Source organism: Schistocerca serialis, chromosome 2, assembly GCF_023864345.2.
Source record: "Schistocerca serialis cubense isolate TAMUIC-IGC-003099 chromosome 2, iqSchSeri2.2, whole genome shotgun sequence".
In the NCBI taxonomy this organism is placed as follows: domain Eukaryota; kingdom Metazoa; phylum Arthropoda; class Insecta; order Orthoptera; family Acrididae; genus Schistocerca; species Schistocerca serialis.
Window position 1 is genome coordinate 880,506,442 of NC_064639.1, and position 25,398 is coordinate 880,531,839.

Sequence of the window (25,398 nt, forward strand, 5' to 3'; positions counted from 1 at the left end):
CAGACCTGGTGAGCTCTGTCTCTTAGAGTGCATTCGTCCGAGACACACTAGCCCCATGTCAGGTATCATGATCTGAGGTGTGACAAGCTACAACTCTCGTTCAGCTTAGGTGATTTTTGAGAGGACGCTAACCAGCGCTCGGTAGGGGAAGAATGTTGCTAAACCCGTTGCTTTCCGTTTTTGCAACAGGAAGGTGATGTGTTGTTCCAGCAGGATAATGCTCTCCCACACACACTGCCGGTGAAACTCTACGTACTCTGCAAGGCGTGCAGCAACCTCTATGGTCAAAACGAAATCCGGACTTGTAGACAGTCGAGCACATCTGGGATATGATATGACATGAAGTGACACGTGCGACTCGTCAACGAATTTACAGAACAGATGTGAAAAATACCGAACTATCAGTTTAATAAGTCACAGCTGCACAATACTAACGCGAATTCTTTACAGACGAATGGAAAAACTGGTAAAAGCCGACCTCGGGGAAGATCGGTTTGGATTCCGCAGAAATGTTGGAACACGTGAGGCAATACTGACCCTACGACGTATCTTAGAAGAAAGGTTAAAGAACGGCAAACCTACGTTTCTAGCATTTGTAGACTTACAGAAAACTTTTGGCAATGTGGATGGGAATACTCTCTTTCTAATTCTGAAGGTGGCAGGGGTAAAATACAGGGAGCGAAAGGCTATTTACAATTTGTACCGAAAGCAGATGGCAGTTATAAGAATCGAGGGGTGTGGAAGGGAAGCAGTGGTTGGGAAGGAAGTGAAACAGGGTTGTAGCCTATCCCCGATGCTATTCAATATGTATATTGAGCAAGCAATAAAGGAAACAAAATAAAAATTCGAAAGTTCGGAGTAGGTATTAAGATCCATGGAGAAGAAATAAAAACTTTGAGGTTCGCCGATTACATTGTAATTCTGGCATAGACAGCAAAGGACTTGGAAGAGCAGTTGAACGGAATGGACAGTCTTGAAAGGAGGATATAAGATGAACATCAACAAAGCGAAACGAGGATAATGGAATGTAGTCGAATTAAGTCGGGTGATGATGAGGGAATTAGATTAGGAAATGAGACACTTTAAGTAGTAAAGGAGTTTTTTCTATTTGGGTAGCAAAATAACTGATGATGGTCGAAGTAGAGAGGATATAAAATGTAGACTGGCAATGGAAAGAAAAGCGTTTCTGAAGAAGAAAAATTTTTTAACATCGAGTATAGATTTAAGTGTCAGGTAGTCGTTTCTGAAAGTATTTGTATGGAGTGTAGCCATGTATGGAAGTGAAACGTGGACGATAAATAGTGTAGACAAGAGGAGAATAGAAGCTTTCGAAATGTGGTGCTACAGAGGAATGCTGAAGATTAGATGGGTAGATCACATAACTAATGAGGAGGTATTGAATAGGATTGGGGAGAAGAGGAGCTTGTGGCACAACTTGACTAAAAGAAGGGATCGGTTGGTAGGACATGTTCTGAGACATCGAGGGATCACCAATTTAGTATTGGAGGGCAGCGTGGAGGGTAAAAATCGTAGAGGGAGACCAACAGATGAATACACTAAGCAGATTCAGAAGGATGTAGGCTGCAGTAGGTACTGGGAGATGAAGCAGCTTGCACAGGATGGAGTAGCATGGAGAGCTGCATCAAACCAGTCTCAGGACTGGAGACCACAACACAACGTGATCGAGGCGAGAAGACAAGTCACAACGTATCCCAGGACAGTATTCGCCATCTGTACAATCGGCTAGATGCCAGAGTCAGCGCCTGAATTGCCACCCGTCGAGGCTACACTAAGTATTCTTATATGTGTTTCAGCGTGGATCTATATATAGCACCTCAGAACCGCTTATGCTATGTGGTATGTAAATGTAGTCATTTCATATACTCCATATCCCCAGTTGCAAGAATAAATAGTGAGTGAACTGCAAAACTCTGAATGGTTGTATTAACTTTTTTCCAGCAGTGTATTACGAGCATGTATTCCGACAGGAAAACTAATAATTTTTCTTTCTCAAAGGAAGGGTACGCAACGATTGGTTGATATCATTTCAAGGATAATTGATAAAGGTAATTCGAGAATCTGATTGATGTATTAATTTTTTTCCAGGTGTTTGACACTTCGGCCACCAATGCATTTCGGCAGATTCTCTTGCTGATTTTGCCAGCACTGGCCGCTCTCCCCGGGATGAGCTTCTTTTCTACGGCCGTGACGGAGTTCTTCGACAGAATCTCAGCGGAAACTGTGCAGTACAGGGTGAAGAATAAAGTCCTCCGCGATGACCTAGTTCACCTGATGATGACGCTGAAACAGAAAGGGCTCCTGGTCACGGAGGAAGGAGAGTCTTTAGGTTGGTTTTTACTGTGTGTCATACTTATGAGCTCGCAGAAGTGCCGTCTGCCTTCAGATAACTAACACTCGTGGGATAGCGATGTACTGCTGGCGGTATGGTATCGCGTACGCGACGTATTTAACGGCTGTTCACTGGCGGAGCTGTCCTATTTACTCTGATAATTCATGTGAAGAGGTTTCCGACGTGATTATGACCGCAGCACGGCAATTAACAGACTCGGAACGCGGAATTGCAGTAGGAGCTAGGCGCACGAGACATCCCATTTTGGAAATCGTTAGGGAATTTAATAATCAGAGATTCACAGTGTCGGGAGTGTGCCGAGGATACCATATTTCGTGCATAACCTTTCGCCACGTACAACGCTGTGCCTGACGGCCTTCACTTAACGAGATAGAGTAGCAGTGTTTGGATAGAGTTATCAGTGCTATAGCGCGTAATAACCGCAGAAATCGATGTGGGACGTTTGTCAGACGTATCGATTAGCACTTTGCGGCAAAATTTGGTATTAACGGGCTATGGCAGCCGACGACCGATGCGAAAGCCTTTGCTAAAAGCATGACATCGCTTGCAGCGCCTTCCCTGCGTTCGTGACCACATGGGTTGGATCCTAGACCCCTGGAAGACTGTGGCCTCATCAGATGAGTCACGATTTCAATACATAAGAACAGGGTAGGCTTCGCGTGTGGCTCAGACTGCACTTATCGAGATACCCAGGTCGTCAGCAAGCCATTGCGCAAGCTGGTAGTGACTCCACAATGGTTTGTGCTGTGTTTACATGCAGTGGACTGGTTCCTCTGAACCGATAATTGACAAGAAAAGTTTATGTTCCGTTACTTGGAGATCATTTGCCGTCGTTCAAACAACGTTGGAGTTTTTATGGATGACAACGCGCCATGTCACCTGCCCACAATTATTCTTGACGGTTCGAGAGAATGATTTGTTTAACCAGATGGCCCAACATAAATCTCATCGAATATTTATGAGACATAATCGAGATATCAAATAGTGCGTAACACTGCATGGCTCAGTATTTCTGCGGAGGACTTTCAACCACGTGATGAGTCCATGCCGCATCGAGATGCAGCACTACCCGGGGCAAAAGGAGGTTCGACACGATATTAGGTGGTGTCCTATGACTTTTGTCACCTCAGTACGTAAGCTACAACTTAAGTCAGAATGTTTGATGAATTGTAATGTTTTATTGTTTTTCATCAATACTAAACACATTGATTAATGATTTGGAAAATACTTAAACTGCTAAACAAAGAAATAAGAGTTGTGTCGCTTCAAACTGAAATGCTCACGGAGTCATCTTTTGCGTATTTTGGGACTTTGCACTGAGTATTAGGTGGTATCCCATGACTTTTGCCACGTCAGTATGTAAGTTACAACTTAAGTTAGAATAATTGATGAATTGTCATCTTTTATTGTTTTCCAGCAGAACTAAACACTTTGATTAATGATTTGGAAAATACTGAAACTGTTAAACAAGGTTTCAGCAAGACGCGTCATTCCTCCATTACAAACAGTATTAAAATTTCAGGTTTTGTAACTATTGTATTTAGACGTAACTCGAAATTTTATAAGTACTTGGTTTCCTCGAATACTACTAATTAATTTTTCGAGTAGGTCTTTTACAGATCACGTTGAATCAATACTTCAACTCTAGCTGAATGGAGTCCTGTTGCACTTACTCAAATTCGTTTCGCACGTTCTGATGTCTTCTCCCGGAGCTATTTGATGTTATGGGACTGTTTTCTTTTAGTGTCTTGTTCGTCCCTGAAGAAAATTTTCTAAACTTCTTAATAAATAAATTCTTTATGGTGTGTCCATCATGCTGATATTGGCTTTTCTGAGGTCATTCAGTGTGTGTAACAGACATTCCCTTGGTGGCGAAGAGTTCTCGGGCTTCCAGCCGGGTGGCGGTGTCTTCAAACAGCGACGTTTCGACGAGTGACATACTCATCATCTTCTGGCGAAGTGCCGAGACTTTGCGGATGCCGGTCCCTTTATACCTGCGGTGTGCCCCCCACCACCTGGCCGCGGGAGGCTGGGTCCAGAGGAGCCGGCGGGCGAGGTGGAGGGGGAAGCGGGTGCGCCGTTCGTGTCTCCGTCAGAGCATTCTGATTGCGTCTCGTGAGCTGGACGGTTCTTGTTGCGTTCCTGGCGCATTGCGGCTAATGCTGGATTCCAGGCCGCGCTCAGTTGATAGCCTTCGTCCCTGTTCACAAGGTTCTCGTGGACCCGTATTTCTATTGATTCTTTAATGACGCTATCCCAATAGCTCCCGGCTCGGCATAGCACCCTGGTGTTTCCAGCATTAGCCGCAATGCGCCAGGAACGCAACAAGAACCGTCCAGCTCACGAGACGCAATCAGAATGCTCTGACGGAGACACGAACGGCGCACCCGCTTCCCCCTCCACCTCGCCCGCCGGCTCCTCTGGACCCAGCCTCCCGCGGCCAGGTGGTGGGGGGCACACCGCAGGTATAAAGGGACCGGCATCCGCAAAGTCTCGGCACTTCGCCAGAAGATGATGAGTATGTCACTCGTCGAAACGTCGCTGTTTGAAGACACCGCCACCCGGCTGGAAGCCCGAGAACTCTTCGCCAGCTGTATACGCCGGGAAAGCATACACTCACATTTAAGACATTCCCTTGTTTTTTAAGCTTCAGAACCTACTAGATAATTGCTTCCTCAGTACGTCATCATTCATTCTACTTCTTTTTTATGCAGTGGGCTGTATTTGGCTTCCTAGCTGATCCTAGATTTCTTTTTTAGGTATGGCGTGTTGTATTCTATTTATGCCGTCCGTGCGCCAAGAAATCATCTAACCAGTTTTCTTTCTACGTTCGTAAGTTTGTTCATACCAGTTTCCTGCACCAATTTTAGTTTTTGCACTACCTTAAAACTTCTTTATGCTTAACATTTCTGAGCCTTGAACAAATTTCATTGTTCAGTCTGAACAACATTTACGCGCAGGCTCCAGAAAGTGAGAGTAGGAACCCCTCTGTCCATCAGCGTGTGTGGCGAATTATCGAATTGTTAGTACACTAAAAGCACATTTACTTGTGTGACACCTCTGTGCGTTTGGTGTCCTCTCTGAATTCCGTGCGGTAAGTATTCTATGGGAGGACGGACTAGCTTAGTGTAAGCAGTTTAAAGACTGGTTTTGGTGCACATTACGGGTGTTCCTAATTCGAGTCTCTGGTGCGCACAGAGTTTTTCTTTTCTGTGCCTTCGATGTGCGTCACTCCCAAGTAAGGAGGGTCCCTGCCTCAGGTGTTGCACTTACTAGAGATATGGAGAGCACACCCCTCTGTTTCAGAAATCAGCGACAAGTTTATGGCAGCGCAGCTGCACATAGTGTTCGCACTCGGCTTCGAGATGACTTCCACGGCGATGAGCTTCTGCCTGCACGAGCTGGCCATGAACCCAGGAGTGCAGACCAAGGCGCGAGTCGAGGTAGACGCAGTACTCAGCCGACACGGTGGCGAAATCACGTACGAAGCACTCCAGGAGATGCGGTACCTGGACATGGTGGTTGCTGGTAAGGAATTCGCCTCCCCACAGCAGATAGCATTCTCTGTCTGATCTGTTACATTAGTATAGTAGAGGTTAATCCTGAATGTCCCACTGTGGGTTCTACATTATCTACCTGGCGTTTTAATAACTGCGGCGATTCGAGCCAGAGAAGGCAAACTGCAAAAGGTCGAATATTTAAAGCTAGCAAAAGCTTACGTGAAGGAATTGCGAAAAGAGGCGAATGACATACATAAAAAACAAACAAATACTATATTAATTGGTACTGCATATTGAATAACAAAATTATACAGTTGTTCAGCACACCACTGTGCCGCCTGGCCTCGGTGACAGACACATCGTGTGTTAATTATTCTATTTTTTGTGTCATTGTTTTGTTTGAACGTGATGTACCACGACTTCCTCTCTTCTGCCAGCTTCTTCACCTCAGAGTGGCATAATTACTTGTTGGATATATTGCAGTCTTTGTCTTATCCTATGACTTCTATGATTCCTCGTCGTACAAAATTTTTACTGAATGTTGATTACATATCTTGTCGTACGGTCGCTTCTTCTAGCCAGTGTTTTTCACACCTCCTATTCCAACTCGATTTACTGGAGGATCTACTCATTTCTCACCTTATAAGTCCACTTAATTTACAGCGTCCTTCTGTGGCAACAAACTAATCCATTCTCTTCACTTTCACTTTTTCCGCAATCCATCATTCACTTTGAAACAACAACTCTAAATCTGTATTTCCGTGCAACTGAACTCTGTCTTTGCTACTGGTGAGCTTCTTTCTTTAGCGAATGATGTCCACTTCTGCTGGGCAAGTTTTTCTTCTTATATGTCTTTGCTTTACATCAGCTTTACTGAATGGTTAAATGATGATGGCGTCCCCTTGGGTAAAATATTCCGGAGGTAAAATAGTCCCCCATTCGGATCTCCGGGCGGGGACTACTCAGGAGGACGTTGTTATCAGGAGAAAGAAAACTAGCGTTCTACAGATCGGAGCGTGGAATTACAGATCCCTTATTCGGGCAGGTAGGTTAGTAAATTTAAAAAGGGAAATGGATTGGTTAAAGTTAGATATAGTGGGAATTAGTGAAGTTCGGTGGCAGGAGGAACAAGACTTTTGGTCAGGTGAATACAGGGTTATAAATACAAAATCAAATAGGGGTAATGCAGGAGTAGGTTTACTAACGAATAAAAAAATAGGAGTACGGGCAAGCTACTACAAACAGCATAGTGAATGCATTATTGTGGCCAAGATAGACACGAAGCCCACGCCTACTACAGTAGTACAAATTTATAGGCCAACTAGCTCTGCAGATGACGAAGAAATTGATGAAATGTGTGATGAGATAAAAGAAATTATTCAAGTAGAGAAGGGAGAAGAAAAATTTAATAGTCATGGGTGACTGGAATTCAAGAGTAGGAAAAGGGAGAGAAGGAAACGTAGTAGGTCAACATGGATTGGAGCTAAGAAATCAAAAAGCCGCCTGGTAAAATTTGGCACAAAGCATAACTTAATCATAGCTGACACTTGGTTTAAGAATCATGAAAGAAGGTTGTATACATGGAAGAACCCTGGAGATACTAAAAGGTATCAGATTATATAACGGTAAGACAGAGATTTAGGAACCAGGTTTTAAATTATAAGACATTTCCAGGGACAGATGTGGTCTCTGACCACAATCTATTGGTTATGAACTGTAGATTGAAACTGAAGAAACTGCAAAAAGTTGGAGATTTAAGGAGATGGGACCTGGATAAACTGAAAGAACCAGAGGTTGCACAGAGTTTCAGGGAGAGCATAAGGGAACTATTGACAGGAATGGGGGAAAGAAATACAGTATAAGAAGAATGGGTAGCTTTGAGGGACGAAATAGTGAAGGCAGCAGAGGATCAAATAGGTAAAAAGACGAAGGCTAGTAGAAACCCTTGGGTGACAGAAGAAATATCGAATTTAATTGATGAAAGGAGAAAATATAAAGATGCAGGAAATGAAGCAGGCAAAAAGGAATACAAACGTCTCAAAAATAATATCGATAGGCAGTGCAAAATGGCTAAGCAGGGGTGGCTAGAGGACAAATGTAAGGATGTAGAGGCTTATCTCACTAGGGGTAACATAGATACTGCCTACAGGAAAATTAAAGAAATCTTTGGAGGAAAGAGAACCACTTGTATGAATATCAAAAGCTCAGATGGAAACCCAGTTCTAACCAAAGAAGGGAAAGCAGAAAGGTGGAAGGAGTATATAGAGGGTCTATACAAAAGCGGTGTACTTGAGGACAATATTATGGAAATAGACGAGGATGCAGATGAAGATGAAATGGGAGATATGATACTGCGTGAAGAGTTTGACAGAGCACAGAAAGACCTGAGTCGAAACAAGGCCCCCGGAGTAGACAACATTCCATTAGAACTACTGACAGCCTTGGGAGAGCCAGTCCTGACAAAACTCTACCGTCTGGTGAGCAAGATGTATGAGACAGGTGAAATACCCTCAGCCTTCAAGAACAATATAATGAATCCAATCCCAAAGGTGTTGACAGATGTGAAAATTACCGAACTATCAGTTTAATAAGTCACAGCTGCAAAATACTAAAGCGAACTCTTTACAGACGAATGGAAAAACTGGTAGAAGCCGACTTCAGGGATGATCAGTTTGGATTCCGTAGAAATGTTGGAACACGTGGGAAAATACTGACCCTACGACTTATCTTAGAAGAAACATTAAGGAAAGGCAAACCTACGTTTCTAGCATTTGTAGACTTAGAGAAAGGTTTTGACAATGTTGATTGGAATACTCTCTTTCAAATTGAGAAAATGGCACGGGGAAAATACAGGGAGCGAAAGTCTATTTACAATTTGCACAGAAAGCAGATGGCAGTTATAAGAATCGAGGGGTATGGAAGGGAAGCAGTGGTTGGGAAGGAAGTGAGACAGGGTTGTAGCCTATCCCCGATGCTATTCAATATGTATATTGAGCAAGCAATAAAGCAAACAAAATAAAAGTTCGAAAGTTCGGAGTAGGTATTAATATCCATGGAGAAGAAATAAAAACTTTGAGATTCGCCGATGACATTGTAATTCTGTCAGAGACAGCAGAGGACTTGGAAGAACAATTGATCGGAATGGACAGTGTCTTCAAAGAAGGATATAAGATGAACATCAACAAAAGCAAAACGAGGATAATGGTATGTAGTCTAATTAAGTCTGGTGATGCTGAGGGAATTAGATTAGGAAATGAGATACTTAAAGTAGTAAAGGAGTTTTGCTATATGGGGAGCAAAATAACTGATGATGGTCGAAGTAGAGAGGATATAAAATGTAGACCGGCAATGGCAAGGAAAGCGTTTCCGAAGAAGAAACATTTGTTAACATCGAGTATAGATTTAAATGTCAGGAAGTCGTTTCTGAAAGTATTTGTATGGAGTATAGCCATGTATAGAAGTGAAACGTGGACGATAAATAGTTTAGATAAGAAGAGAATAGAAGCTTTCGGAATGTGTTACTACAGAAGAATGCTGAAGATTAGATAGGTACATCACATAACTAATGAGGAGGTATTGAATAGTATTGGGGAGAAGAGGAGCTTGTGGCACAACGTAACTAGAAAAACGGGTCGGTTGGTAGGACATGTTTTGAGACATCGAGGGATCATCAATTTAGTATTGGAGGGCAGCGTGGAGGGTAAAAATCATGGAGGGAGACCAACAGATGAATACACTAAGCAGATTCAAAAGGATGTAGGCTGCAGTAGGGACTGGGAGATGAAGAAGCTTGTACAGGATGGAGTAGCATGGAGAGCTGCATCAAACCAGTCTCAGGACTGAAGACCACAACAACAACAACATGTCTTTGCTGCTACGACCATGATTTAATTAGCTTCCGTGATAATGAAATTGCTTGATTTCGCATCGAATGTCGATCTTAAATTTGTCCCTAATCTCATTTTTGATAGTACTCACAACGTCCATTGGTCTCTGGTTTTCTAGAAATACATGTCTTACTCTCATGAGTCTACAGATTCCACACAACATATCCTGCAGTTTTTTCCCACCTTCAATGTGGATAACGTCATCAACAAATCTTCCATTGGCCTTCTTTCATCCTAAATTTTATTCCTAATCCACAAACTTCCGCTTACATCCGTCAATGCTTCTTGAATGAACAGTAGGGGAGGAAGACTGCATCTCTGTAATAAGCTGTTTTTAACAGATTTTGACTGCACATGGGTCAGTAAATGCAGTTTCATTGTCCCATTACGGTTGTTTGGAGAACATCTGAGTGAGGTGTGCTGCTGGTTTCTGTGTCGCCAATCTGGTAACAAACGATTTGTTTGTCAGCATAAAGGGCCGAACAGACGTGTGTAGATAACAATTACAGACTTCATAAATAACTAGACTTCAGAAGAAACTATACTTCCGCAGTTTGTAATCTTAAACGCCTGTTTGTGTAGCTGGTTTTAATTATTCTGTTCCACATTGACTCCACTTTTTCTCTCCTTTGTGTCATTGACCACAACTGATATTTAATTCCTGTAAGACTGCAAGATGTTATTACTCGTTCAGATTTTTTACTTTCTCTCAATTGACGAGCGATACTCATTTGTCTCTATAACTCGTTGTATTTCATTTGAGCTCTACATACCACCGTAGCCGGTTTGCAGGCGTCACATTGATTATCGTACTCCAGTGTCGATTACAGTAAGAAGGGCTTTAATTGTAGCCAACATCGTCTCGTATGCAGATATCTGCTCACAGTAGCGGTAGGTTTAGAGGACTAGGGAATTCAGGAGAGTGTTGTTTTTCTTTAGAAATTGTGGAGATGTGCAGGTTCTGAAGACTTTAAGGCACCTTGCCAAAGGTGCGAGCTGATACCTGCTCAGGCTAGTAGCATAGGAGGAGGGAAGTGAAAGTAGCAAAAGTTTTTGGAAATTTGTGGTAAGGTCTTACGAGACCAAACTGCTGAGGTCATCGGTCCCTAAGCTTACCCATTACTTAATATAACTTAAACTAACTTACTCTAAACACACACACTCGTGCGCGAGGGAGGACTCGAACCTCCGACGGGGGGAGCCGCGCGGACCGTGACAAGACGCCTAGACTGCGCGGCTACCCCGCTCGGCTAGCAAAAGTTTGCAACTGCCTTTGGGTTCAAAACATCGTGAAAATCTAAGACGAAGAGATTATCGATGAAAATGTTGACCGGCGAGGATTGATCGATAACCGACTAACAGGAGTACTCACGCAATATAACGGCATCCTGTCACTGTCGCTGCAAACGCCATGGGAAGGGGTAACTGATATTACTCCCGAGTTGGTTAACAACTGGTGAATTTTCCTTAACCTAACAAAACACTGCTAAACTAGCCCTTCCTTCATGAAACTACATACGCTGCTGAAATTTGTCGACGTAATTGAAAATGTGAAATATATTGACACCGAGGGTAATTGATTAAACTACAACCATGACACTGTTAACTTCATTCGTTAAAACTGTATAACTAATTACTTACTGCAAAAGCTGTACATTAAAATTATCGCTATAATGTAAAATCTGTTCTCACTTTATTATTAAATGAATATAAGCGCATTGTTCCATCGGAACAACGTACGCTCTTTACAGAGAATCACTGTGTAACCTGTAGTGTTGACAGATTGCCAACACTACACACATTATTTAAGGGAGGCGGCCATTAAGCAAGCAGGCGGACTTGATGGTCTGAAACAGGATACTTCATAAATGCGATAAAGAAAAGTACGTAGCTGCTGGAATACTTAACTTTAATCCACCATTTGTATACAGCGTTCTTGATGAGACACTTCATACGATAACTATCAAACTATGTAAGGGTAATGGCGCCTTGCTATGTCGTAGCCATGGACTTAGCTGAAGGCTATTCTAACTATCTGCTCGGCTAATGAGCGATGCTTCGTTGTGTAGTCGCTAGCAATGTCGTCCGTACAATTGGGCGAGTGCTATCCCGTATCTCGAGACTTGCCTTGTGGTGGCGCTCGGTCTGCGATCACACAGTGGCGACACGCGGGTCCGGCATGTACTAGTGGACCGCGGCCGATTTAAAGCTACCACCTAGCAAGTGTGGTGTCTGGCGGTGACACCACATTCCTCCCCCGCAAATCGGCGAACGGTCGTGTGATAAGGCTTCCGCCCTCCGTGGGGAGGACCCATATGTTGGCGTATGCGATGGGGTGGGGAGCCTAAAAACAGGCGAGGCTGTGCCACCCGCACCCGGCCATTCGGTCCGAGGGGAGCTAGGAAACGCCTGAAAACCTAGTCCAGGGTGCACGTCAACATGCGGTGTATGCGCCCGTAAAGAGACAGGAGGGTCCGAAGGGTCGACCTCCATTCCGTCGGGGTACCCGACGCACGAAGACGCCATGTGGTCCAGAGCGGGCAAGAGTTCCATGGCGGAGGACTGCTGGTCACGGGAAGCGATCGGCGGCGCGTGACCCAGGGAGGCGTTTGGCGGCTGCAGCGAAGCGTCGAATGCGGGCGGCGCCGGCGGGAGAACCGGCGGCGGCGGCGGCAGCGGCGCGTCGTCCTGGGGCAAAATGGAAGGCATCGTCGGTAACACCTGGGGATGAGGCGAGCCAGTAGATGGGTCCCCAGGGTGCTGACCGAACGGCACCGTCGCTGAAAGCAGACGGGGAGCGGCAGAACCCGTGCGACGACAGAGGCGCAGCTGATTGAGATGCCGACGCACCTCACCAGAGGCCCCCAAAACCAAATACATCGCGCGGCCGAGGCAGCGAAGAATGCGCCCTGCGAGCCAACGCCGTGAACCTCGATAGTTGCGATAGAATACAACGTCGCCTGGAGCAAAAGCAAGAGTCAGCCGCTGCACAGGAACCTGATGCGGCGGGTGCAGCAAAGACATCAAGGTTCGATGAGGACGACCGTGGAGCAACTCAGCCGGCGAGCGACCATCTCAGGGCTGAGAGCGATACGATGACAAAAAGAGCAACAACACGTCCTCCCGAGAATGCGACTCTCTCAACTTCAACATCTGTGACTTGAAAGTCCGGACCAATCGTTCAGTGGCACCGTTTGACTGAGGCGAAAACGGCGCGGACGTCAGATGATGAATGCCATTGGCCTGGCAGAATGACTGAAATTCTGCGGACATGAATTGTGGACCATTGTCGGAAACAAAAGTGTGTGGAAGACCTTCAGTGCAAAAGACAGCAGACAACGCTTGGATGGTGGCAGTTGACGTCGTGGAAGACATCCGGACAACAAAAGGAAAATTACTGAAGGCATCTACCAGAACCAACCATCGAGCATTCCAGAATGGACCAGGAAAATCGATGTGCAAGCGTTGCCAAGGGAAAGTGGCTTTTGGCCATGCAAAGACTTTCCGTGGCGGTGCGGATTGTTGTTCGGCACACGCCATGCAAGAAGAACACATATTCTTAATCGCAGCATCGATTCCGAACCAACTACAGTGCTGACGAGCAAGTTGTTTCGTTCGCACTATACCCCAATGTCCTTGGTGAAGAAGCCGTAAAACAGAGGACTGTAACGAACGTGGGACCACGACTCTGGACTGATCATTATCAGAACGCAACAACAAAACACCACGTCGAACAAAAAGTCTCGGCTTGTGAGCAAAAAATCGGCGAACCAACGGATCCTCGATCCGAGACTTTGACAAAGGCCATTGCGTAGCAACAAAACGCAAAACGGTAGCAAGGACAGGGTCAGCAGCTGTGGCTGTAGCTACACGACGAAAATCAACCGGAAACGATTCGACCACTTCATCGGTTTCCGAATCAATGAACATGCAAGAAAGTTCGGAAGAATCGAATGCTCTATCCTCAGCAACAGGCAAACGGGACAACGCATCGGCGTTTCCGTGCTTAGCAGTGGACCGATACAAGATATCGTAGCGGTACTGCGAGAGGAAAATAGACCAGCGAATGAATTTCTGCGCTGTACGCGGAGGTACAGGCTTGTTCGGATGAAAAAGCGACGTCAAAGGTTGGTGGTCTGGAACTTAGTAACACCAAACACGAGAGCCAAAGCTTCTTTCTCTACCTGGGAATAATTTCTTTGCGCAGACGAGAGCAATGTGGACGCAATAGGGCGATCATCCGACCCATCTTTGTGCGCAAGCACAGCACCGATCCCGAAATCCGATGCATCTACCATCAACAAAAGGGGTTTCTGGGGATAGAATGGCGTAAGGCAAGTATTAGAAAGCAACGCCGATTTCAACTGGCGAAAGGCGCGTTCGCATTCCGTCGTCCAGCCGAACGGAACACCTGTACGGCGTAAGCGATGAAGCGGAGCTGAAAGGGAAGAGGCATTGCGCACATTCACTCACACCTTGTGATGCTAAATCGTTTAATGTTCTGGTGACCTCATCACGCAATGCGTGGGGAACATTGCGCGCTCGGAAAAATTTCGGTTGCGCATTTACTTTCAGTTCCAAATGTGCCTCATAATTCTTAGCGCAACCAAGGCCCTGTGCAAAAATGTCTGCAAATTCTTCACACAGACTAGAAACACTGTCTGAAGGCACAGTCTGATTCACTGATAGGACCTGATTTACGATAGACATGTTAAGCAATTGAAATAAATCTAAACCAAACAAGTTCACTGCAGAAGAAGAACGAAGAACGTAAAATGAAACAAGTTTTTTTTGTCCCTTGTATGTTGCAAGAAGAGTGCACTGTCCTAACACAGGGATCTGCTGTCCTGAATATGTAGTGAGCTTAACAGTTGCGGCACGCAACGGAGGTTTGCCCAGTTGTTTGTAAGTGTCGTGATTGAGCAATGAAACTGCAGCTCCGGTATCGAACTGGAATGGTATGACCTTGCCATTAAAGTCCAAATCTACAAAAAGTTTATTGTCCTGCTGACGACAAGAGCGACAGTCTCATGCAATTTGAACTGATACAGGTACAGCATCACTTGCTAATTGACGTGATGTCCGGCGACGTCGATGCACACTTTGTGTGGGACGAACACTGTCACTGTTAGAAAGAGTGGCACTGGGCGGAGTGGAATTAACTACATGAATGTCCATGGGCGAAGGTTCACGAGCTGGAGTATTCTTGGTTCGATTCCGGCGCGAAGCAAAGGGCCTGGAATGGTTGTGATTGTCTGATCTGAGCTTTTTCTGGCAAACACTTTGAACATGTCCTTTCTTATTACAGAAAAAGCAAATAGCTTGGCGTGACGGGCAATTTTCAAGCGAATGTCTAGTTGCACACCGCGGGCATGATTTCACTGCATTTGTGTGCTGGCGCGGCACACCTGGTTTAGAGCGTGGCAGCAGCTGCGTGGACTTGCGCGAGGGCAGTTTACCGGGGCGCGCAGCGCGCCGGTTAATGTTACACACGGCTGGCGAAGTTGCAAATGATTCCTGAGCAAAGTCAAGTGTGTTTTGTCTATCCAATATGTCTATCACTTGCTGAAGGGAGGGATTAACTAGTTTCAAAATTTGCTCCCGTATACGAACATCAGAAACGTTCTGTGCTATTGCATCACGTACCATAGTATCTGAATAAAGGAGTCCACATTCACACTCAAAAGCACAATCCCTTGTAAGGCCTTGCTATGTTGTAACCCACTCCCTATTAGTTTGACCGGCCGTACGTTTTGCACGAAAGAAAGTATACCTTTTTGCAACGACATTGACTGTTTCTTTCAAATAGGCGTCCAATGCCGACAAAATTTCATCGTAGGACAGAGTTGCTACGTCACGTCGGGGAAACAATTTCACTATCACACGGTAGGTGGACACACCGACACAGGATAATAAGTGAGGCTGCCGCTCATTACCTTGAATTCAGTAGGCGATGAGGAGGGGATTAAAAGAGGATTGAAGGCGGTTTGTAACGTCGGTGCCATAAATTAGAGCAAAACGAACGCGAAATCCTCTTTTAATCCCATCCTCGTCGCCATTTGTAGTGTTGACAGATTGCCAACACTACACACATTATTTAAGGGAGGCGGCCATTAAGCAAGCAGGCAGACTTGATGGTCTGAAACAGGATACTTCATAAATGCGATAAAGAAAAGTACGTAGCTGCTGGAATACTTAACTTTAATCCACCATTTGTATACAGCGTTCTTGATGAGACATTTCATACGATAACTATCAAACTATGTAAGGGTAATGGCGCCTTGCTATGTCGTAGCCATGGACTTAGCTGAAGGCTATTCTAACTATCTGCTCGGCTAATGAACGATGCTTCGTTGTGTAGTCGCTAGCAATGTCGTCCGTACAATTGGGCGAGTGCTATCCCGTATCTCGAGACCTGCCTTGTGGTGGCGCTCGGTCTGCGATCACACAGTGGCGACACGCGGGTCCGGCATGTACTAGTGGACCGCGGCCGATTTAAAGCTACCACCTAGCAAGTGTGGTGTCTGGCGGTGACACCACATAACCCACACAAGAAACAAGTCTGGTTAAGACAAACATTATATTTACGTATCATCTAATCCTCTACCACATACACACAGGGTGATAACTTCTCTGTCAGTACACTGTCAATGAAATATGCTAGTACGTATATTAGGAGAGAGTGTGACATTTGCTGTCTAAAAGACAGTATAAACGTTTCAGTTATGTACAGCAGTTACCATAATGGTGTCAGTATTACTCACATTATGAGTAAGTACATGAACCAACAAAAGAAAAACGAGGATAGTGGAATGTAGTAGAATTAAATCAGGTGGTGCTGAGGGAATTAGATTAGGAAATGAGGCACTTAAAGTAGTAGATGAGTTTTGCTATTTGGGCAGCAAAATAACTGATGACGGTCGAAGTAGAGAGGATAGAAAATGTAGACTGGCAATGGCAAGGAAAGCGTTTCTGAAGAAGAGAAATTTGTTAACACAGATTTTTTCTTGGATTTTTTTAATGGAGTTTAGCCCTATATGAACGATAAACAGTTTGGACAAGAAGAGAATGGAAGCTTTCGAAATGTGGTGCTACAGAAGAATGGTGAAAATTAAATGAGTGGATAAAATAACTACTTAGCGAGGTGGCGCAGTGGTTAGCACACTGGACTCGCATTCGGGAGGACGACGATTCAATCTCGCATCCGGCCATCCTGATTTAGGTTTTCCGTGATTTCCCTAAATCGCTTCAGGCAAATGCCGGGATGGTTCCTTGGAAAGGGCACGGCCGACGTCCGTCTCCATCCTTTCATAATCGGATGAGACCGATGTCCTCGCAGTTTGGTCTCCTCCCCCCCCCCCCCCCCCCCCAAATCAACCATACAATCACATAACTAAATAGGAGGTGCTGAGTAGAATTGGGAAGAAGTGTTAGGTTGGTAGGACACGTTATGTGGCATTGAGGGACCACCAGGTTTGTACTGATGGGAAGCATAGGGGGGGGGGGGGGGGCAGAAATCGTAGTGGAAAACTGAGAGATGAATACACTAAGCAGATTCAGGAGGATGTAGGTTGCAGCAGTTACACAGAGATGAAGAGGCTTGCACAGGATAGAGTAGCATGGAGAACTGCATCAAACCAGTCACTGGACTGAAGACCACAACAACATGGATCCTCCACCTGGCAATGTAACACAATCTTTGTTACTAAAGAGGCGGATTCTTCATGGATATAATCTCATCAATTATTTTCGCACTTCTTTGTAACTGCGACAAATAAATTTTACTCAAATGTGCATAAAGACTCCTGCCCAGCATCAACCGCATCACTTAAATTGAGTTCTCCAGGATCCAGACAGATGGTCAGAGGCTGTGACAAATCTCAAGACAGCAGCAGGTTTGTAACCGCCTCCGAATGAGACAATGAACTTTTTCAATAATGGCGTATGGTGTATTTGATCCTGATGACCACAAAGCAAGCTACTCCAAGGACAGGCAGAATGACAATGGTTGCTTCGTACTGGATGATATTTATGACAATCATTCCGCTATGGGTTGTACCGTCGGATCAAAAGGAAATATTTGGGAACCATCAAGACTAGTGACTCCTCGAAAATACTGTGCTGCATACATCACAGAAAATTTACACAACGACATTACACACAGCAGTCGTAGAACTTGCCTGTCGGTCATACAGCGAACATCGGAATTAATGTATAGCTAAAGCAGCCACATGTCGCTGAAAATTTGATTTCATAACCAGATTCACTCGTCAAACCGAGCATCATTAGATAGATAAATGTTGTCCTGGTGGCAAAAAATTAGGGTGTCAAAAGTAACGTAAGGTGGCTCAGTCAAATACAAGTTTGAGTCTGACTGTGCTACTGAATGTTGCTTTTGACATCTGAATGTGTTGCCACCAGGACAATAATTATCTGATGTTTCAAAAACAAAACAGTCTTGGTTGCAAAAAAATTGGTTCAAATGGCTCTGAGCACTATGGGACTTAACTGCTGTGGTCATCATTCCCCTAGAACTTAGAACTACTTAAACCTAACTAACCTAAGGACATCACACACATCCATGCCCGAGGCAGGACTCGAACATGCGACCGTATCGGTCGCGCGGTTCCAGACTATAGCGCCTAGAACCACTCGGCCACTCCGGCCGGCTCTTGGTTGCAAAATAATGATTGTTTAATAATACTTTCCGGCATTTTGGAGCATCATCAGATTATCAACAAAGAGAAAAAAGAAAAATATTAACACGAAAAGGAGGCTTCTATCTACCCTCCGACCATCCACCTCTACAACAAGTAAACAAATAATTTACAAATCGTCGTAAGAGTAAACTTGTGCAGTATTCCGCAAATAAGCATTCGTAAAAATGTACGAATTGGAGCATGGACTTATTAGGGACGGCGGTTATCGCTAAAACATCAGGTTATATCGGTTTTTTCCCACGTCATTTTAACCTAGCTGTTAAATTCGCTCAAAATAACCGGGTTTTTATTTGTAGTATTTCCTGCAATAAACGTAGAAATCGAACAAAGAGTGAAAAATTTAGATTCACTGCATTTCAAGGTAAATAGGATCACTTTATTAAATTTAATAGGCACACAAGAAACTTAGTCCATCCACTGTTTGCAGCTTTTCTCGAAGAGTGATAAGTGACTGTATACTACAAAAATCACCAGTATGCTTTTACTGATTTTTGTTTTCTGAAACTCTGCTCAAAATTATATTTTAGTCGGGGATTATACCACTATTTGGGCATTACAAACAGTCGGTGCTAAAAGGTGAAGTCTGAGGTAGCTTTTTTCTGTATGGCACCTTCAGGGGGGTCTAGAACGATGCATTTTTGTTTTCTTGTGTGTTATTTTTAGGTTATAAAACAGTTTACTTCGGTTCATTAATTTAAATACGTAATTACAATTCTTTGCATTTTTGGTTGCCATATGTGTTTCCTCTGATCTGGTCTGAAAGTCGCACTACCACTTCACTTACGAAACATAAGTACATTTTTAAATACCGAACTTTTCCCTTTACACTGTTCATCTTGTTTACCCCTCTTTTCGTGGTGCACAATTACTCTTATGACAAAAATATTTGTTCGAAAACTGTGCTTTCAGATGCGAAAATACTCTGAGTTCACTGTGTCTCACAGCGTCTTTGGTTTGTTTACCTACATGTCGCCAACCTCATGACGTATACGCTGAAAGCTAGGTCTATTCATGATCTTTATATCAGCGTGTGTGTGTGTGTGTGTGTGTGTGTGTGTGTGTGTGTGTGTGTGTGTGAATGAGAGAGAGTGAGAGAGAGAGACAGCGGTTACATTCGTATTCAACACTCTACGACTCACACTGGACAACCGCCTCCTCCCCACACTGCACACAATCACACACACACACACACACAAACACACACACACGCACACACACACACACACACACACACACACACATACACACACACACACACACAGACACAGATACAAACATCATGGATAGTTGTTAGTTTTCAGCAAATGCGTCGTTAGGTTGCCAACATGTAGGTAAGCAAACGAAAGAGGATGAGACACTGAGAACTCACAATATTTACGCCTTTAAAAGCACAGTTTTCGAACAAACATCTATAACTTGTGCACCACAAAAATTAGGGTAAACGGGATGAACAGTGTGAAGGAAAAAGTTCGGAATATAAAAAGTGCTTATGTTTCGTAAATGTACTGGTAGTGTGATCTCCAGACCATATGAGAGGAAACGTATATGCCAACCAAAAACGCGAAGAACTGTAGGTAACTAGATATTTACATAAATAAACGCTACTTGAACTGAAACTGACACATATCAAAACGAAGCTGTGTAGTTTTAGATCCCACTGAAGATGTCTTAGCGTAAAAAAGTCGCGACCCAAATCTGGTCGAAATAAATTACAATGCAGCAAGAAAAGACGGTTTTTATTTACAAAACAAATAAATCTTGACAATGTTGCCAAGAGGAAAAACTGTCACCACAGCGTAATTACAATAATGATTTCTCATCTGTATGAAAGTACGTATATATTTTCGACAAATGCTGCCTTGCCACTTACAGTTGTTCCACTTGTATCCAGCAAATAGTTTTCTTTGTATTTACACAGTTATCTCCAGCAATATAAACATGTACACGAATGTATTAACACCTGAGGATGGGAAAAAGCCCGAAACCGGTCGTGTAACGAATAAATAATCTTTTAATGTGACTGGTAGCGGAAATTTTTCTCCGCCCTATAAAGGAACAGTCACGGAGTTCAACTATAAATAAAATTCACTAAAAGAAAAAAGATGAGTAATTTCAAAACTTACCCATTTAGCGCATTTTGGTTGCCACAGTGAACTGCTATTTTTTACTGTTGTCTTCGCTAATTTTCTTGCCTCTGTTGCTACTTGGATGAGAGTATTCTTGCATACTTGTCTGCATACAATGGGGGCTTTGTATTTTATATCTGATTTTTCGATATCTGTTTATTTACAAAAGCAAAACGAGCATAATGAAATGTAGTCAAATTTATTTATTTATTTCGAGTCAAAAACATTACAACAATATTTACAATATATACAATATAACAAATCAGGTCAAATCATAAAAGAACAAACTAAACGGTATTAGCCCAAAATTGTGCAACGGCAGCAGCATTGTCTGAAACATCAACAAGCTCTTGTGTGGAACATGATACAGGACATCTAGGACAGTTAATTAAATGTTTGGTTGTCTGTTCTTCTCCGCAGTCACACAAGGTGGAAGATTCCTTCATGAAGCCCCATTTAAACAGATTGTCCTTAGTTCGTCCGACGCCACTCCTGAGCCGATTTAGAGACTTCCACACTGTCCAGACTTGATTTCCACCAGGAGGAAGGGTCTCAGAAGGAGTCATCCAATCGTTACTGTCAGATTTTGCTGTCCACTGAGATAGTCTGGCTGCTCCAGTCCGACCGGTGAGGGGTGTAGTAGTTCTCATGAAGCTCCTCCTAGATTTGAGTCTACTAATTGGTAGCTGGTATCCATGTAGCAGGTGATCGGTGTTATGATCTGCTTTATGTCTCTCAAGTTTGGCTGCGACTTCACGCCTTATGTCTGGAGGAGCAATACCTGCAAGTTTATGGAGTTTATCAATAGGTGTAGCTTTGAGGCATCCCGTTACTGTCCTGCAGGTTTCGTTCAGGGCCACATCAACCTGCTTTGCATGAGATGACTTGTACCATACAGGACATGCGTATTCAGCTGCGGAATAACACAAGGCCAAGGCTGATGTTCTTAGTAGTTTGGGATCTGCACCCCAAACGCTGCCAGTGAGCTTCCGCAGGATGTTGTTACGAGCAGCAACTTTCTGCTTGGTGTTAGTGCAGTGTTTTCTGTAGGTCAACGTTCGATCTAAGGTGACACCCAGATATTTGGGGTAGAAACAATGTTCAAGCTCTTGATCTTCCCAAAACACTGTAAGTTTTCTATAGGCCTCTCGATTGCGTAGGTGGAAAGCACAAACTTGAGTTTTAGCAGGGTTCGGTCTTAAGTTATTGACTCTGTAGTACTCAGATAGGTCCTTGAGAGCAACAGTAAGCTGGTTTTCTACTGTGTCAAAATCTCTGGCTTGTGTGACTAAGGCAAGATCATCTGCATAGATGAAACTCTTTGTAAGAGAAGGTTGAGGCTGGTCATTTGTAAATATGTTGAACAATATGGGGGAAAGGACACTACCCTGAGGCAAGCCATTCCTTTGACTTCTCCATCTACTCTTTCTTCCTTGGAACTCCACATAGAATCGCCGGTTTTCCAAAAGTGTCTGCACAGTTCTGGTGAAATTAATGTCTCTAGTGATGTAGTAGACTTTGTGCAATAATTGTCGATGTTGAATGGTGTCATATGCTGCTGTGAGATCCACGAAGACAGCCCCGGAAATGTATCCTTTTTCATATCCCTCTTCAATATGTTCAGTCAGATTAAGGACTTGTGCTGTACAATTCTTTCCAGGTCGGAAACCTGCTTGTTGAGGTATGAGTTGTTTTTCAACAATGGGAGTGAGTCTATTTAGCAACATTCTTTCATAGATTTTATACAAATGGCAAAGGAGCGAAATCGGTCGGTAGTTCTTGGGATCAGCTGCACCCTTTCCAGGTTTTAGTAAGGGGATAACTTTAGTTTTCCTCCAGATGGCAGGGATCTGTTTCCGCTTCAGACAACCATTATAGAATTGCAGAAGCCATCTTTCCGTGATGGGACCAAAATGTTTAATTTGCTCAATCATTAGGTCGTCTAGACCAGGCGCTTTACCATTTTTGCATTTCTGAATTGCGGTTCTGAGTTCTTGTAAGATGAAGTCATTTGATATATGGTTGTTTTCACGTTCAGGGTCTCTTTTGAGTTTTGTTCTATCTTTAGAACAATTGACCCTTCCATTCTGAACTAGATGATGAGCAATTTGATCTGGTGCAATGTTTGCATGGCCATGATTGTGGACAGGGTCGTTGTTCAGGCGTCGCAGCAACTGCCAGGCTTTCTGACTGCTTTTAGACATATCAAGGTTCTCGAGTAGCTCTATCCATCGTTCTTTTTTGGATTTGGCTAAGGCTGAGGATAAATTTTGGCCAGCAGTTAAGGTTTCAATGCTGTAAGGATTATCATTGAAAAGTTGGATATAGTTATGTAGATGCTTCACGGATTCTTCTGTCAAGCCAGGTATGTAGTTAACTCGACAGCCTCTGGGAGTTGAGAGTCTTGAGCATCTTTTCACGGCTTCTACAAACTCATCATAGTTGGAAACTGAGGGTTCTATGCGTGAAACTTCTGAGTCAAGGAGATCAGCAAACTTCTGCCAGTCTGCTTTCTTGAAATTGTATCGCCTTCGGAATGATGTGATTCTAGGAGTAATGGCTGCAAACACTTGGCAGCCTATGGGGCGGTGTTGAGTATTTGGTATCGGATTTAGAACAGTTTTTCTGCATTGGTGAGCTATGTTCTCGCTAACAAAAATTAAGTCGGGGTTATACCCACGTTTCCAGCGCCCACTGTTAAAAGATGGTGGGAGTTTATTATCATGGACAAGATTAAGATGGTTGGTATCAGCCCAAGTCAAAACTGCTTCACCATTACTGTCGTCCTCAGCATAACCCCAAACACTGCTATGACTATTGAAATCTCCAACAATAAAGTGAGCTTGTTGATTGGTGTAGTTGTCTGTAGGTGAAAATTGGAAATCTGCTCCTGGGGGTTTGTAAATTGACGACACAATACAACCATTCAGTTCTACAGACAGTATTTCAATATTGTTGAATTCTGTAAGTGAGGTAGTCAAATTAAATCGGGTGACGCTGAGGGAATTAAATTAGGAAATGAGACACTTAAAGTAGTAAAGGAGTTTTGCTATTTAGGGAGTAAAATAACTAATGATGGTTGAAGTAGAGAGGATATAAAATGTAGACTGGCAATGGCAAGGAAATCGTTTCTGAAGAAGAGAAATTTGTTAACATCGAGTATAGATTTAAGTGTCAGGAAGTCGTTTCTGAAAGTATTTGTATGGAGTGTACCCATGTATGGAAGTGAAACATGGACGATAACTAGTATGGACAAGAAGAGAATAGAAGCTTTCGAAATGTGGTGCTACAGAAGAATGGTGAAGATATGGTGGGTAGATCACATAACTAATGAGGAGGTATTGAATAGGATTGGGGAGAAGACAAGTTTGTGGCACAACTTGACTAGAAGAAGGGATCGGTTAGTAGGACATGTTTTGAGCCATCAAGGGATCACAAATTTAGCATTGGAGGCCAGCGTGGAGGGTAAAAATCGTAGAGGGAGACCAATAGATGAATACACTAAGCAGATTCAGAAGGATGTAGGTTGCAGTAGGTACTGAGAGATGAAGAAGCTTGCACAGGATAGAGTAGCATGGAAAGCTACATCAAACCAGTCTCAGGACTGAAGACCACAACAACAACAACAACTCTTAATCCTCCTCAAAATTATTTGCCTCGCAGATTAATAATATCTTATCTGATCTGGCGGTTCATGATATTCTATACGCTGTATGTTACAAAAATCTATGCCAGGACTCTTGCAGGTCACTATGTTTTCCTTTTATTCATCTTCTTTCTTTTATCTGTAATTCCGCTTAAACATTTGTAGATTTTATTGTTGCTTATTGTAACTGTTCATCATATCTTAAATGTAGTAATCTCTATGTTATGTCAATCTGTGTCAACAAGTTGAAGTTACCCTTACTAAACTTCACGTACCATACAGTTGTCCTACAATTCGACATATATGGTTACATGTCTGTTTTGAGGAAACTAATGCTACACTCTTAACATTGGTAAGCGTGGTCCTAATTATGCGCTTCTACGTCTGCGAATGCTGATGTTTTCATGAAAAGGTTTACGATTATGCTCCGGCGGCTTTGCACTTTTTGTCCCTTTTGTCTACAACATTAAAATATTCGTATCGCGATATTTCCTTTATACGACCACGCCCTATCTCGGACATTTCGATGAAGACAACGTAAGTTCTCCCTACTTATGCCTCAAAGGATGAAACGTGTTATTAAATTATCACTGATTTGCCACCAAGACTGTTTCCCTGTTTAAATAAGTCGTAACAGTTGTTATACCTGGCTGGAAATTAAGTGGAAAAGATTTTAAATTATTCGATGTTGCTCGCGTTTCATGGGTGAAACTTGTTACAAAATCAAAATGTGTATGGCCAATAGGTAGTTTACCTGTATGTTAACTACAAAAGGTATCTCGATCCTAAATCGTAGTGTTAGTTCCCTTTAGAAGAGCTGTAGAGTCAAATGACTATTTTATTTGAATCCCAGTCGTTCTGGTAGCGTTGATAGCGAATGTTTTGATAACCTTATTTCTTGTCAACTGCCATGTCGTGATGTTCTAACGTTCTGCATGGTGTCTGTTGTTCTATGTCGCGTCTCCCTACCACTTTCGCGCAACGACGCTCTGAGCGTGTTTTTTAGGGAATTGACTAGTTTGAACCTGGGACCTGTTGCTGGTAAGGAGACGCCAGACCACACATGACGTGTAGAGTTCAGAAGAGTTCAGTGAGACTAGCGATAATATAAACAAATACTTAATGATTTCTGCGTCAGCTCCACTGCA

The 25,398-nt window shown here is 43.5% G+C and overlaps 1 protein-coding gene across 1 annotated transcript in view; it reads left to right on the forward strand.

Moving 5' to 3' along the window:
- LOC126458211 (probable cytochrome P450 6a13) overlaps nt 1–25,398 on the forward strand; it is a 74,524-nt gene that overhangs the window by 20,759 nt on the left and 28,367 nt on the right. The window contains exons 3-4 of the mRNA XM_050095105.1: nt 2,107–2,347; nt 5,678–5,899. Coding sequence (XP_049951062.1) covers nt 2,107–2,347; nt 5,678–5,899 — 463 coding nt within the window. The remainder of the gene's footprint in view (nt 1–2,106; nt 2,348–5,677; nt 5,900–25,398) is intronic.